General features: G+C 45.6%; 1 protein-coding gene across 2 annotated transcripts in view; it reads left to right on the top strand.

The window, feature by feature from the left end:
• dennd6a (DENN/MADD domain containing 6A) overlaps nucleotides 1-15,633 on the top strand; it is a 58,098-nt gene that overhangs the window by 15,797 nt on the left and 26,668 nt on the right. For both annotated transcript variants that reach the window (XM_084167900.1, XM_084167901.1), the window contains exons 5-12: nucleotides 768-848; nucleotides 985-1,090; nucleotides 7,572-7,651; nucleotides 8,708-8,767; nucleotides 8,966-9,021; nucleotides 9,416-9,538; nucleotides 10,687-10,782; nucleotides 14,864-15,024. In XM_084167900.1, the coding sequence (XP_084024026.1) occupies nucleotides 768-848; nucleotides 985-1,090; nucleotides 7,572-7,651; nucleotides 8,708-8,767; nucleotides 8,966-9,021; nucleotides 9,416-9,538; nucleotides 10,687-10,782; nucleotides 14,864-15,024 (763 nt within the window). The remainder of the gene's footprint in view (nucleotides 1-767; nucleotides 849-984; nucleotides 1,091-7,571; nucleotides 7,652-8,707; nucleotides 8,768-8,965; nucleotides 9,022-9,415; nucleotides 9,539-10,686; nucleotides 10,783-14,863; nucleotides 15,025-15,633) is intronic.

Here is a 15,633-nt window from a genome sequence, read left to right on the forward strand (position 1 = left end):
ATCAGTCAGTCACCAACCGGCCATTACACACATCAGTCAGTCACCAACCGGCCATTAAACATCAGTCAGTCACCAACCGGCCATTACACACATCAGTCAGTCACCAACCGGCCATTAAACATCAGTCAGTCACCAACCGGCCATTAAACATCAGTCAGTCACCAACCGGCCATTACACATCAGTCAGTCACCAACCGGCCATTAAACATCAGTCAGTCACCAACCGGCCATTACACACATCAGTCAGTCACCAACCAGCCATTGAACATCAGTCAGCAGCCATAGCCATCCATGGCTTCCTACTGCACTCTGACTGCCAGGTCTGGTCACACACTGGAAAACACTAAAGTTGGAAAACGAATATATTCCTTGGGAGTATGCTGCCCTGACATCTGGGTTTCAGTATTTAACCTGTCCTATAGAGAAGGGGATAGTGTTATGTCTGGGTTTCAGTATATAACCTGTCCTATAGAGAAGGGGATAGTGTTATGTCTGGGTTTCAGTATATAACCTGTCCTATAGAGAAGGGGATAGTGTTATGTCTGGGTTTCAGTGTATAACCTGTCCTATAGAGAAGGGGGATAGTGTTATGTCTGGGTTTCAGTGTATAACCTGTCCTATAGAGAAGGGGATCAATTCACTTGTCATCTTTCCACTTCCAACCATGCAGTATGTAGGCCTACACCAATGACTAATGTACTGGTGTGTGTGTCTTAATGTACTGGTGTGTGTGTGTGTCCTTACTAAATGTGAGTTTGTGTGTGTAGAGGGACCAGGGCCATTACTATGGTTACGTCTACTTCAGACAAGTCCGGGACAAGTCACTCAAGAGGGGCTACTTTCAGAAGGTGAGTTGGCAGGATTCAGCACGTGATATGAGACAACATCTTTGCATAATTTTTTATTCTTGCTACATTTTTTTTTTTTCAAAACTCCCTGATCTTATTTCAGTATGATTAACTGTTGATCTGTGTGTGTTTCCAGTCCCTGGTCCTTATCAGCAAGCTACCCTATGTCATGTTCTTCCACTCCCTGCTGAAGCTCATTGCTCCAGAGTACTTTGAGAAGCAGGAGCCATGCCTGGAGGCTGGTGAGTCTCCCAGTTCATCCTGCTCCAAACGGGGAAACAGGGAGGGACTTCTTCAACACTCGGATTCATTTTCTTTTGCAAAGCTTTTTGCTACAGCCTGCCCTAATGAGCACAACTCTGTTCTCTGAGCTATGGAATGATTAGTAGAGGGTCTGGTCCCTGGTCCCTTTATAAAGTGTTGTCTGATTAGTAGAGGGGCTGGTCCCTGGTCCCTTTATAAAGTGTTGTCTGATTAGTAGAGGGGCTGGTCCCTGGTCCCTTTATAAAGTGTTGTCTGATTTAGTAGAGGGGCTGGTCTGTGGTCCCTTTATAAAGTGTTGGCTGATTAGTAGAGGGGCTGGTCCCTGGTCCCTTTATAAAGTGTTGTCTGATTAGTAGAGGGGCTGGTCCCTGGTCCCTTTATAAAGTGTTGTCTGATTAGTAGAGGGGCTGGTCTGTGGTCCCTTTATAAAGTGTTGTCTGATTAGTAGAGGGGCTGGTCCCTGGTCCCTTTATAAAGTGTTTTCTGATTAGTAGAGGGGCTGGTCCCTTGTCCCTTTATAAAGTGTTGTCTGATTAGTAGAGGGACTGGTCTGTGGTCCCTTTATAAAGTGTTGTCTGATTAGTAGAGGGGCTGGTCCCTGGTCCCTTTATAAAGTGGTGTCTGATTAGTAGAGGGGCTGGTCCCTTGTCCCTTTATAAAGTGTTGTCTGATTAGTAGAGGGGCTGGTCTGTGGTCCCTTTATAAAGTGTTTTCTGATTAGTAGAGGGGCTGGTCCCTTGTCCCTTTATAAAGTGTTGGCTGATTAGTAGAGGGGCTGGTCCCTGGTCCCTTTATAAAGTGTTGGCTGATTAGTAGAGGGGCTGGTCCCTGGTCCCTTTATAACGTGTTGTCTGATTAGTAGAGAGGCTGGTCCCTGGTCCCTTTATAAAGTGTTGGCTGATTAGTAGAGGGGCTGGTCTGTGGTCCCTTTATAAAGTGTTGTCTGATTAGTAGAGGGGCTGGTCCCTGGTCCCTTTATAACGTGTTGTCTGATTAGTAGAGAGGCTGGTCCCTGGTCCCTTTATAAAGTGTTGTCTGATTAGTAGAGGGGCTGGTCCCTGGTCCCTTTATAAAGTGTTGTCTGATTAGTAGAGGGGCTGGTCTGTGGTCCCTTTATAAAGTGTTGTCTGATTAGTAGAGGGGCTGGTCCCTTTATAAAGTGTTGTCTGATTAGTAGAGGGGCTGGTCCCTTGTCCCTTTATAAAGTGTTGTCTGATTAGTAGAGGGGCTGGTCTGTGGTCCCTTTATAAAGTGTTGTCTGATTAGTAGAGGGGCTGGTCCCTGGTCCCTTTATAAAGTGTTGTCTGATTAGTAGAGGGGCTGGTCCCTGGTCCCTTTATAAAGTGTTGTCTGATTAGTAGAGGGGCTGGTCCCTTGTCCCTTTATAAAGTGTTGTCTGATTAGTAGAGGGGCTGGTCCCTGGTCCCTTTATAAAGTGTTGTCTGATTAGTAGAGGGGCTGGTCTGTGGTCCCTTTATAAAGTGTTGTCTGATTAGTAGAGGGGCTGGTCCCTTGTCCCTTTATAAAGTGTTGGCTGATTAGTAGAGGGGCTGGTCTGTCGTCCCTTTATAAAGTGTTGTCTGATTAGTAGAGGGGCTGGTCCCTTGTCCCTTTATAAAGTGTTGTCTGATTAGTAGAGGGGCTGGTCCCTTGTCCCTTTATAAAGTGTTGTCTGATTAGTAGAGGGGCTGGTCCCTGGTCCCTTTATAAAGTGTTGTCTGATTAGTAGAGGGGCTTGTCCCTGGTCCCTTTATAAAGTGTTGTCTGATTAGTAGAGGGGCTGGTCCCTTGTCCCTTTATAAAGTGTTGTCTGATTAGTAGAGGGGCTGGTCCCTTGTCCCTTTATAAAGTGTTGTCTGATTAGTAGAGGGGCTGGTCTGTGGTCCCTTTATAAAGTGTTGTCTGATTAGTAGAGGGGCTGGTCCCTTTATAAAGTGTTGTCTGATTAGTAGAGGGGCTGGTCCCTGGTCCCTTTTATAAAGTGTTGTCTGATTAGTAGAGGGGCTGGTCCCTTGTCCCTTTATAAAGTGTTGGCTGATTAGTAGAGGGGCTGGTCTGTGGTCCCTTTATAAAGTGTTGTCTGATTAGTAGAGGGGCTGGTCTGTGGTCCCTTTATAAAGTGTTGTCTGATTAGTAGAGGGGCTGGTCTGTGGTCCCTTTATAAAGTGTTGTCTGATTAGTAGAGGGGCTGGTCCCTGGTCCCTTTAGAAAGTGTTGTCTGATTAGTAGAGGGGCTGGTCTGTGGTCCCTTTATAAAGTGTTGGCTGATTAGTAGAGGGGCTGGTCCCTGGTCCCTTTATAAAGTGTTGGCTGATTAGTAGAGGGGCTGGTCCCTGGTCCCTTTATAAAGTGTTGTCTGATTAGTAGAGGGGCTGGTCCCTTTAGAAAGTGTTGTCTGATTAGTAGAGGGGCTGGTCTGTGGTCCCTTTATAAAGTGTTGGCTGATTAGTAGAGGGGCTGGTCCCTGGTCCCTTTATAAAGTGTTGGCTGATTAGTAGAGGGGCTGGTCCCTTTATAAAGTGTTGTCTGATTAGTAGAGGGGCTGGTCCCTTGTCCCTTTTATAAAGTGTTGTCTGATTAGTAGAGGGGCTGGTCCCTTTATAAAGTGTTGTCTGATTAGTAGAGGGGCTGGTCCCTTGTCCCTTTATAAAGTGTTGTCTGATTAGTAGAGGGGCTGGTCCCTGGTCCCTTTATAAAGTGTTGTCTGATTAGTAGAGGGGCTGGTCTGTGGTCCCTTTATAAAGTGTTGTCTGATTAGTAGAGGGGCTGGTCCCTGGTCCCTTTAGAAAGTGTTGTCTGATTAGTAGAGGGGCTGGTCTGTGGTCCCTTTATAAAGTGTTGGCTGATTAGTAGAGGGGCTGGTCCCTGGTCCCTTTATAAAGTGTTGGCTGATTAGTAGAGGGGCTGGTCCCTGGTCCCTTTATAAAGTGTTGTCTGATTAGTAGAGGGGCTGGTCCCTTTAGAAAGTGTTGTCTGATTAGTAGAGGGGCTGGTCCCTGGTCCCTTTATAAAGTGTTGTCTGATTAGTAGAGGGGCTTGTCCCTGGTCCCTTTATAAAGTGTTGTCTGATTAGTAGAGGGGCTGGTCCCTTGTCCCTTTATAAAGTGTTGTCTGATTAGTAGAGGGGCTGGTCCCTTGTCCCTTTATAAAGTGTTGTCTGATTAGTAGAGGGGCTGGTCTGTGGTCCCTTTATAAAGTGTTGTCTGATTAGTAGAGGGGCTGGTCCCTTTATAAAGTGTTGTCTGATTAGTAGAGGGGCTGGTCCCTGGTCCCTTTTATAAAGTGTTGTCTGATTAGTAGAGGGGCTGGTCCCTTGTCCCTTTATAAAGTGTTGGCTGATTAGTAGAGGGGCTGGTCTGTGGTCCCTTTATAAAGTGTTGTCTGATTAGTAGAGGGGCTGGTCTGTGGTCCCTTTATAAAGTGTTGTCTGATTAGTAGAGGGGCTGGTCTGTGGTCCCTTTATAAAGTGTTGTCTGATTAGTAGAGGGGCTGGTCCCTGGTCCCTTTAGAAAGTGTTGTCTGATTAGTAGAGGGGCTGGTCTGTGGTCCCTTTATAAAGTGTTGGCTGATTAGTAGAGGGGCTGGTCCCTGGTCCCTTTATAAAGTGTTGGCTGATTAGTAGAGGGGCTGGTCCCTGGTCCCTTTATAAAGTGTTGTCTGATTAGTAGAGGGGCTGGTCCCTTTAGAAAGTGTTGTCTGATTAGTAGAGGGGCTGGTCTGTGGTCCCTTTATAAAGTGTTGGCTGATTAGTAGAGGGGCTGGTCCCTGGTCCCTTTATAAAGTGTTGGCTGATTAGTAGAGGGGCTGGTCCCTTTATAAAGTGTTGTCTGATTAGTAGAGGGGCTGGTCCCTTGTCCCTTTTATAAAGTGTTGTCTGATTAGTAGAGGGGCTGGTCCCTTTATAAAGTGTTGTCTGATTAGTAGAGGGGCTGGTCCCTTGTCCCTTTATAAAGTGTTGTCTGATTAGTAGAGGGGCTGGTCCCTGGTCCCTTTATAAAGTGTTGTCTGATTAGTAGAGGGGCTGGTCTGTGGTCCCTTTATAAAGTGTTGTCTGATTAGTAGAGGGGCTGGTCCCTGGTCCCTTTAGAAAGTGTTGTCTGATTAGTAGAGGGGCTGGTCTGTGGTCCCTTTATAAAGTGTTGGCTGATTAGTAGAGGGGCTGGTCCCTGGTCCCTTTATAAAGTGTTGGCTGATTAGTAGAGGGGCTGGTCCCTGGTCCCTTTATAAAGTGTTGTCTGATTAGTAGAGGGGCTGGTCCCTTTAGAAAGTGTTGTCTGATTAGTAGAGGGGCTGGTCTGTGGTCCCTTTATAAAGTGTTGGCTGATTAGTAGAGGGGCTGGTCCCTGGTCCCTTTATAAAGTGTTGGCTGATTAGTAGAGGGGCTGGTCCCTTTATAAAGTGTTGTCTGATTAGTAGAGGGGCTGGTCCCTTGTCCCTTTTATAAAGTGTTGTCTGATTAGTAGAGGGGCTGGTCCCTTTATAAAGTGTTGTCTGATTAGTAGAGGGGCTGGTCCCTTGTCCCTTTATAAAGTGTTGTCTGATTAGTAGAGGGGCTGGTCCCTGGTCCCTTTATAAAGTGTTGTCTGATTAGTAGAGGGGCTTGTCCCTGGTCCCTTTATAAAGTGTTGTCTGATTAGTAGAGGGGCTGGTCCCTTGTCCCTTTATAAAGTGTTGTCTGATTAGTAGAGGGACTGGTCTGTGGTCCCTTTATAAAGTGTTGTCTGATTAGTAGAGGGGCTGGTCCCTGGTCCCTTTATAAAGTGTTGTCTGATTAGTAGAGGGGCTGGTCCCTGGTCCCTTTAGAAAGTGTTGTCTGATTAGTAGAGGGGCTGGTCTGTGGTCCCTTTATAAAGTGTTGGCTGATTAGTAGAGGGGCTGGTCCCTGGTCCCTTTATAAAGTGTTGTCTGATTAGTAGAGGGGCTGGTCCCTGGTCCCTTTAGAAAGTGTTGTCTGATTAGTAGAGGGGCTGGTCTGTGGTCCCTTTATAAAGTGTTGGCTGATTAGTAGAGGGGCTGGTCCCTGGTCCCTTTATAAAGTGTTGGCTGATTAGTAGAGGGGCTGGTCCCTGGTCCCTTTATAAAGTGTTGTCTGATTAGTAGAGGGGCTTGTCCCTGGTCCCTTTATAAAGTGTTGTCTGATTAGTAGAGGGGCTGGTCCCTTGTCCCTTTATAAAGTGTTGTCTGATTAGTAGAGGGACTGGTCTGTGGTCCCTTTATAAAGTGTCGTCTGATTAGTAGAGGGGCTGGTCCCTGGTCCCTTTATAAAGTGTTGTCTGATTAGTAGAGGGGCTGGTCCCTGGTCCCTTTAGAAAGTGTTGTCTGATTAGTAGAGGGGCTGGTCCCTGGTCCCTTTATAAAGTGTTGTCTGATTAGTAGAGGGGCTGGTCCCTGGTCCCTTTATAAAGTGTTGTCTGATTAGTAGAGGGGCTGGTCCCTGGTCCCTTTATAAAGTGTTGTCTGATTAGTAGAGGGGCTGGTCCCTGGTCCCTTTAGAAAGTGTTGTCTGATTAGTAGAGGGGCTGGTCTGTGGTCCCTTTATAAAGTGTTGGCTGATTAGTAGAGGGGCTGGTCCCTGGTCCCTTTATAAAGTGTTGGCTGATTAGTAGAGGGGCTGGTCCCTGGTCCCTTTATAAAGTGTTGTCTGATTAGTAGAGGGGCTGGTCCCTGGTCCCTTTATAAAGTGTTGTCTGATTAGTAGAGGGGCTGGTCCCTTGTCCCTTTATAAAGTGTTGTCTGATTAGTAGAGGGGCTGGTCTGTGGTCCCTTTATAAAGTGTTGTCTGATTAGTAGAGGGGCTGGTCCCTGGTCCCTTTATAAAGTGTTGTCTGATTAGTAGAGGGGCTGGTCCCTGGTCCCTTTATAAAGTGTTGGCTGATTAGTAGAGGGGCTGGTCCCTGGTCCCTGTATAAAGTGTTGTCTGATTAGTAGAGGGGCTGGTCCCTGGTCCCTTTATAAAGTGTTGTCTGATTAGTAGAGGGGCTGGTCCCTTGTCCCTTTATAAAGTGTTGTCTGATTAGTAGAGGGGCTGGTCTGTGGTCCCTTTATAAAGTGTTGTCTGATTAGTAGAGGGGCTGGTCCCTGGTCCCTTTATAAAGTGTTGTCTGATTAGTAGAGGGGCTGGTCCCTGGTCCCTTTATAAAGTGTTGTCTGATTAGTAGAGGGGCTGGTCCCTGGTCCCTTTATAAAGTGTTGTCTGATTAGTAGAGGGGCTGGTCCCTTTATAAAGTGTTGTTGTGTGTTTAGTTGTAACTATTATTTGCCCTGTGAAGTCTGTAGTCTGTAGCCTGTAGCCTGTAGCCTGTAGCCTGCAGCCTGTAGCCTGTTGCCTGCAGCCTGTAGCCTGTAGCCTGTAGCCTGCAGCCTGTTGCCTGTAGCCTGTAGCCTGCAGCCTGTAGCCTGTAGCCTGCAGCCTGCAGCCTGTCTGTGTGTCTTCATCTGGCTTGTTTCTGTGTGTGACAGCCTGCAACGACATCGACCGCTGGCCCACTCCTCATCCAGGGAAAATACTGACCCTCCCTATAATGGGGACAGTTATGAAGGTACGTCTAACCCTAACCCAGGGTAAATACTGACCCTCTCTATAATGGGGACAGTTATGAAGGTACGTCTAACCCTAACCCAGGGTAAATACTGACCCTCCCTATAATGGGGACAGTTATGAAGGTACGTCTAACCCAGGGTAAATACTGACCCTCTCTATAATGGGGACAGTTATGAAGGTACGTCTAACCCTAACCCAGGGTAAATACTGACCCTCTCTATAATGGGGACAGTTATGAAGGTACGTCTAACCCAGGGTAAATACTGACCCTCTCTATAATGGGGACAGTTATGAAGGTACGTCTAACCCTAACCCAGGGTAAATACTGACCCTCTCTATAATGGGGACAGTTATGAAGGTACGTCTAACCCAGGGTAAATACTGACCCTCTCTATAATGGGGACAGTTATGAAGGTACGTCTAACCCAGGGTAAATACTGACCCTCTCTATAATGGGGACAGTTATGAAGGTACGTCTAACCCAGGGTAAATACTGACCCTCCCTATAATGGGGACAGTTATGAAGGTACGTCTAACCCTAACCCAGGGTAAATACTGACCCTCTCTATAATGTGGACAGTTATGAAGGTACGTCTAACCCAGGGTAAATACTGACCCTCTCTATAATGGGGACAGTTATGAAGGTACGTCTAACCCAGGGAAAATACTGACCCTCTCTATAATGGGGACAGTTATGAAGGTACGTCTAACCCAGGGAAAATACTGACCCTCTCTATAATGGGGACAGTTATGAAGGTACGTCTAACCCAGGGAAAATACTGACCCTCTCTATAATGGGGACAGTTATGAAGGTACGTCTAACCCAGGGAAAATACTGACCCTCCCTATAATGGGGACAGTTATGAAGGTACGGAATGGCTAAATATTGATATAGGCCTTTTCTACGATTACCAATCAATCAAATGTATTTATAAAGCAATTTTTTTTACACCAGCAGTTGTCTCAAAGTACTTGTCTTTTACAGTAATGATTATAGTGTTAAGCAACTCAAACATAATCAATCAATAATCAATATTTCTTCATGTTTTGCTAGGTTCGGATCCCTACATGTTATGACAAGCCTGGAACTTCTCAGCTGGTGCAGTCAACACAGGTGATGATGGGAATCACCATGCTACTAAAAACATGACGAGGCATCCAAAATGGCTCCCTCTATTCGCTATTAGTGAACTACTTTTGACCAGAATAGGATGCCATTTCAGATGCATACCGTGTCATTCTGGTGCACTGCTGATAATCTCCTCATAACCCTGTGACCCTTATTATACCCGATGACTCATTTGTGTTACAGAATGACAACCTGGTGTCCATAGTTCTCCCCACAATCCATGAGGTAGACTTGTTCATGTGAGTACATGTTAGTAGTGGGGGGTTCATCCCAAATGGTGCGCACTATATCTTTTATATAGTGCACCACCTTTGACCAGGGCCTGCATAGGGCTCTGGTCAAAAGTAGTGCACTATATAGGGAAAAGGGTGCTGGACTGTTGATGAGTTGTTGTACCACCTCCTCAGCTCTCTGATGCCACCCATTGGTAGGGAGTGGTAGTGCAGGCCTGCCCCTTTTGTACCCTTAGCTGCTTTATGTTGTTCCCCCACTGTAGCCATGGTAACATCAGTTCCTCCTCTCAGGGACTCGTTTCTGTAAAGAATCCATCCAGGGGGAAACGGAGAGCAGATCCAGTTACAGTCTGTGTTTGCATGAACATCTGTCCATCTCTTTCACTCACTCTCTCTGCAGGTGTTTCCACCCAGTCTTCTTCCACATTCAGATGTTATGGGAGCTGGTGTTGCTAGGAGAGGCTCTGGTTGTCATGGCACCATCACCGGCAGAATCCTCCGATACTGTTCTGGCATTGGTCAGGTGAGACAAGGAGGGTGTGGCTAGAAAGATTAACATATTTTTTAAAAATAAAACAGTATACAGATATAATGTAAAATACAGTGCTGTGAAAAAGTATGTTCCCCTTTTAGAATTTTCTCTATTTTTGCATATTTTTGACACTGAATGTTTTTCGATCTTCAACCAAAACCTAATATTAGATAAAGGGTACCTGAGTGAACAAATAACACAACATTTTGACAATTATTTTATTTATTTCATAAACAAAGTTATGCAACACCCAATTCCCTTGTGTGAACAAGTAATTGCCCCCTTACACTCAATAACTGGTTGTGCCACATTTAGCTGCAATGACTCCAACCAAATGCTTCCTGTAGTTGTTGATCAGTCTCTCACATCGCTGTGGAGGAATTTTGGGCCCAACCTTCCATGCAGAACTGCTTTAACTCAGTGACGTGTGGGTTTTCAAGCATGAACTGCTCGTTTCAAGTCCTGCCACAACATCTCAATCGGGTTGAGGTCTGGACTTTGACTAGGCCATTCCAAAACATTAAATTAGTTGCTTTTCAGCCATTCCGATGTAGACTTGATTGTGTGTTTTGGATCATTGTCTTGCTGCATGACCCAGCTGCGCTTCAGCTTCAGCTCACAGACGGATGGTCTGACATTCTCCTGTAGAATTATCCCACAAATGTTCTGCATGGAAGGGTGGGCCCAAAATTCCTCCACAGCGACGTGAGACACTGATCAACAACTACAGGAAGCGTTTGGTTGGAGTCATTGCAGCTAAAGGTGGGGAATTACTTCTTCACACAGGGGCATTGTGTGTTGCATAACTTTGTTTATTAAATAATTATCCAAATGTTGTGTTATTTGTTCACTCAGGTACCCTTTATCTAATATTAGGTTTTGGTTGAAGATCTAAAAACATTAAGTATCAAAAATATGCAAAAAATAGAGAATCAGAAAGGCAAATACTTTTTCCCACAATGTCATGCAGGAGCTACATGCAGGCTGATGCCAGTATAATATACGCAACCCCTTTATCAAGGTTATTAACGTGTCTGGAGTACAATCACTAATGTGTGTGTGTGTCCTGTGTGTGTGTGTGTGTGTGTCCTGTGTGTGTGTGTGTGTGTGTGTGTGTGTGTGTGTGTGTGCGTGTACAGCTGCATCTCTCCACTGCGTTACTGCAGTGACTTCAGACCGTACTTCACCATCCATGACAGCGAGTTTAAGGAGTACACCACCAGGACACAGGCCCCGTGAGTAACACTATACCACCAGGACACAGGCCCCGTGAGTAACACTATACCACCAGGACACAGGCCCCGTGAGTAACACTATAGTATAGTATAGTAGGAGTACCAGGACACAGGCCCCGTGAGTAACACTATATTAGGAGTACACCACCAGGACACAGGCCCCGTGAGTAACACTATAGTATAGTAGGAGTACACCACCAGGACACAGGCCCCGTGAGTAACACTATAGTATAGTAGGAGTACACCACCAGGACACAGGCCCCGTGAGTAACACTATAGTATAGTAGGAGTACCAGAACACAGGCCCCGTGAGTAACACTATATTATAGTAGGAGTACCAGGACACAGGCCCCGTGAGTAACACTATATTATAGTAGGAGTACACCACCAGAACACAGGCCCCTTGAGTAACACTATAGTATAGTAGGAGTACCAGGACACAGGCCCCGTGAGTAACACTATAGTATAGTAGGAGTACCAGGACACAGGCCTCCTGAGTAACACTATAGTATAGTAGGAGTACACCACCAGGACACAGGCCCCGTGAGTAACACTATAGTATAGTAGGAGTACCAGAACACAGGCCCTGTGAGTAACACTATAGGATAGTAGGAGTACACCGCCAGGACACAGGCCCCGTGAGTAACACTATAGTATAGTAGGAGTACCATAACACAGGCCTCCTGAGTAACACTATAGTATAGTAGGAGTACACCACCAGGACACAGCCCCCGTGAGTAACACTATAGTATAGTAGGAGTACACCACCAGGACACAGGCCCCGCGAGTAACACTATAGTATAGTAGGAGTACACCGCCAGGACACAGGCCCAGTGAATAACACTATAGTATAGTAGGAGTACACCACCAGGACACAGGCCCCGTGAGTAACACTATAGTATAGTAGGAGTACACCACCAGAACACAGGCCTCCTGAGTAACACTATAGTATAGTAGGAGTACACCACCAGGACACAGGCCCCGTGAGTAACACTATAGGATAGTAGGAGTACCAGGACACAGACCTCCTGAGTAACACTATAGTATAGTAGGAGTACCAGGACACAGATCTCCTGAGTAACACTATAGGATAGTAGGAGTACCAGGACACAGACCTCCTGAGTAACACTATAGTATAGTAGGAGTACCAGAACACAGGCCTCCTGAGTAACACTATAGTATAGTAGGAGTACAAGAACACAGGCCTCCTGAGTAACACTATAGTATAGTAGGAGTACACCACCAGGACACAGGCCCCGTGAGTAACACTATAGTATAGTAGGAGTACACCACCAGGACACAGGCCTCCTGAGTAACACTATAGTATAGTAGGAGTACCAGAACACAGGCCTCCTGAGTAACACTATAGTATAGTAGGAGTACAAGAACACAGGCCTCCTGAGTAACACTATAGTATAGTAGGAGTACCAGAACACAGGCCTCCTGAGTAACACTATAGTATGAGTACACCACCAGGAGACAGGCCTCCTGAGTAACACTATAGTATAGTAGGAGTACCAGGACACAGGCCTCCTGAGTAACACTATAGTATAGTAGGAGTACAAGAACACAGGCCTCCTGAGTAACACTATAGTATAGTAGGAGTACCAGAACACAGGCCTCCTGAGTAACACTATAGTATAGTAGGAGTACCAGAACACAGGCCTCCTGAGTAACACTATAGTATAGTAGGAGTACCAGAACACAGGCCTCCTGAGTAACACTATAGTAGGAGTACACCACCAGGACACATGCCTCCTGAGTAACACTATAGTATAGTAGGAGTACCAGGACACAGGCCTCCTGAGTAACACTATAGTATAGTAGGAGTACAAGAACACAGGCCTCCTGAGTAACACTATAGTATAGTAGGAGTACCAGAACACAGGCCTCCTGAGTAACACTATAGTATAGTAGGAGTACCAGGACACAGGCCTCCTGAGTAACACTATAGTATAGTAGGAGTGCCAGGACACAGGCCTCCTGAGTAAAACTATAGTATAGTAGGAGTGCCAGGACACAGGCCTCCTGAGTAACACTATAGTATAGTAGGAGTACCAGAACACAGGCCTCCTGAGTAACACTATAGTATAGTAGGAGTACACCACCAGGACACAGGCCCCGTGAGTAACACTATAGTATAGTAGGAGTACCAGAACACAGGCCTCCTGAGTAACACTATAGTATAGTAGGAGTACCAGAACACAGGCCTCCTGAGTAACACTATAGTATAGTAGGAGTACCAGAACACATGCCTCCTGAGTAACACTATAGTATAGTAGGAGTACCAGGACACAGGCCTCCTGAGTAACACTATAGTATAGTAGGAGTGCCAGGACACAGGCCTCCTGAGTAACACTATAGTATAGTAGGAGTACCAGAACACAGGCCTCCTGAGTAACACTATAGTATAGTAGGAGTACCAGAACACAGGCCTCCTGAGTAACACTATAGTATAGTAGGAGTACCAGGACACAGGCCTCCTGAGTAACACTATAGTATAGTAGGAGTACCAGGACACAGGCCTCCTGAGTAACACTATAGTATAGTAGGAGTACACCACCAGGACACAGGCCCCGTGAGTAACACTATAGTATAGTAGGAGTACCAGAACACAGGCCTCCTGAGTAACACTATAGTATAGTAGGAGTACCAGAACACAGGCCTCCTGAGTAACACTATAGTATAGTAGGAGTACCAGAACACAGGTCTCATGAGTAACACTATAGTATAGTAGGAGTACCAGAACACATGCCTCCTGAGTAACACTATAGTATAGTAGGAGTACCAGGACACAGGCCTCCTGAGTAACACTATAGTATAGTAGGAGTACCAGAACACATGCCTCCTGAGTAACACTATAGTATAGTAGGAGTACCAGAACACATGCCTCCTGAGTAACACTATAGTATAGTAGGAGTGCCAGGACACAGGCCCTGTGAGTAACACTATAGTATAGTAGGAGTACCAGAATACAGGCCCTGTGAGTAACACTATAGTTTGGTAGGAGTACCAGGACACAGGCCCTGTGAGTAACACTATAGTATAGTAGGAGTACCAGAATACAGGCCCTGTGAGTAACACTATAGTTTGGTAGGAGTACCAGGACACAGGCCCTGTGAGTAACACTATAGTATAGTAGGAGTACCAGGACACAGACCTCCTGAGTAACACTATAGTATAGTAGGAGTACCAGGACACAGGCCCTGTGAGTAACACTATAGTATAGTAGGAGTACCAGGACACAGACCTCCTGAGTAACACTATAGTATAGTAGGAGTACCAGGACACAGGCCCTGTGAGTTAACTGGCACAACTGAAAACACCTTGTGCTCTCAACTGAGGGGTATACTACAAAGCAGCTTCTATGAATTAGCCAACTCACTCTGATAAGCCAGCAGAAATAACTATGGATTTGCTTCTTCATTAAAAAAAGCTACACTTAGATATGTGTTGTCGTTTGTTGAATCAATTAGAGCATACCAATTTCAAGCTTATCTTAAAAAAATATTTATATATTTCAGAATATTTAGGTAAATTGGCTAGCTAACTCCTTGATCCTGCTTAGTAGGATACCGCTGTGGCCTGATCTCTACTCTCAAGCTAGTTATCGACACAGGCCCAGTGCGTAACTGGAGGAATAACGATCACTTTATACTTCACATTTGATTTGATTTGGGGAGGCAGGTAGCTTTGTGGTTAAGAGCGTTTTGCCAGTAACCGAAAGGTTGCTGGTTCTAATCCCCGAGCTGACTAGGTGAAAAATCTGTCGATGTGCCCTTGAGCAAGGCATTTAACCCTAATCGCTCCTGTAAGTCGCTATGGATAAGAGCGTCTGCTAAATGACCAATAAAAAAAATAATTAAAAAAAATAACAATTTGTCTAGCTATGTAGAATGGACATGCTAGCTATGAGTTTTTAGGGAGTGTATGGAGCACAGAAGCCAGCCAGACATGCTTATGTTGTCAAGTAGAGCTACAATGATTTCTTAACATGTGTGTCTTTGTGCCTGTCTGTCTTTGTGGCTGTCTGTCTTTCTGACTGTCTATGTCTGTCTCTCTTTCTCTGTCTGTCTCTCAGGCCATCTGTGATTCTTGGCGTGACCAACCCGTTCTTTGCTAAGACCCTCCAACACTGGCCTCACATCATCCGTATTGGAGACATGAAGCAGGCTGGAGAGACGGTCAAGCAGATGAAGGTCAAGAAGCTGAAGAACCTGAAGACCCTGGACTCTAAACCAGGTTATTGACCGTAGGCTTTACTCTCACATGACTAGGGTTGCAAAAATACCCGGCTTTTTTAAATCCTGGTTGAAGAATTCCAGGATGGAGAATTCCCTTGCAGGTGATTCCACAAATGCTTCTTTCTGGGATTTCTGAAAAACTTTTGAATTTTGTGAAAGTTTCTGGATTTTTACAACCCTACGCATGACTGGTATGGATGGCTGCTGGTGTTTTTACAACCCTACGCATGACTGGTATGGATGGCTGTTGGTGTTTTTACAACCCTACGCATTACTGGTATGGATGGCTGCTGGTGTTTTTATATACACATTCCCCTTTCACCAATGGAGGCTCCTCAGAGGAGGAAGGGGAGGACCAACTTACTCAGTGAATTTCATAAAAATAAAATAGTGAAACATTAAGGTTATCCTTTTTAGATAAAACTATACTAAATATATTCACATGTCACAATCATTTATTAAAACACTGTTTTGCAAAGAAGGTCTACAGTAGCCTCAACAGCAGTCTGTAGGGTAGCACCATGGTGTAGCCGGAGGACAGCTAGTTTCCATCCTCCTCTGGGTACATTGACTTCAATACAATACCTAGGAGGCTCATGGTTCTCAC

This window comes from Coregonus lavaretus, assembly GCF_964263955.1.
Source record: "Coregonus lavaretus genome assembly, chromosome: 8".
Taxonomy (NCBI): Eukaryota; Metazoa; Chordata; class Actinopteri; order Salmoniformes; family Salmonidae; genus Coregonus; species Coregonus lavaretus.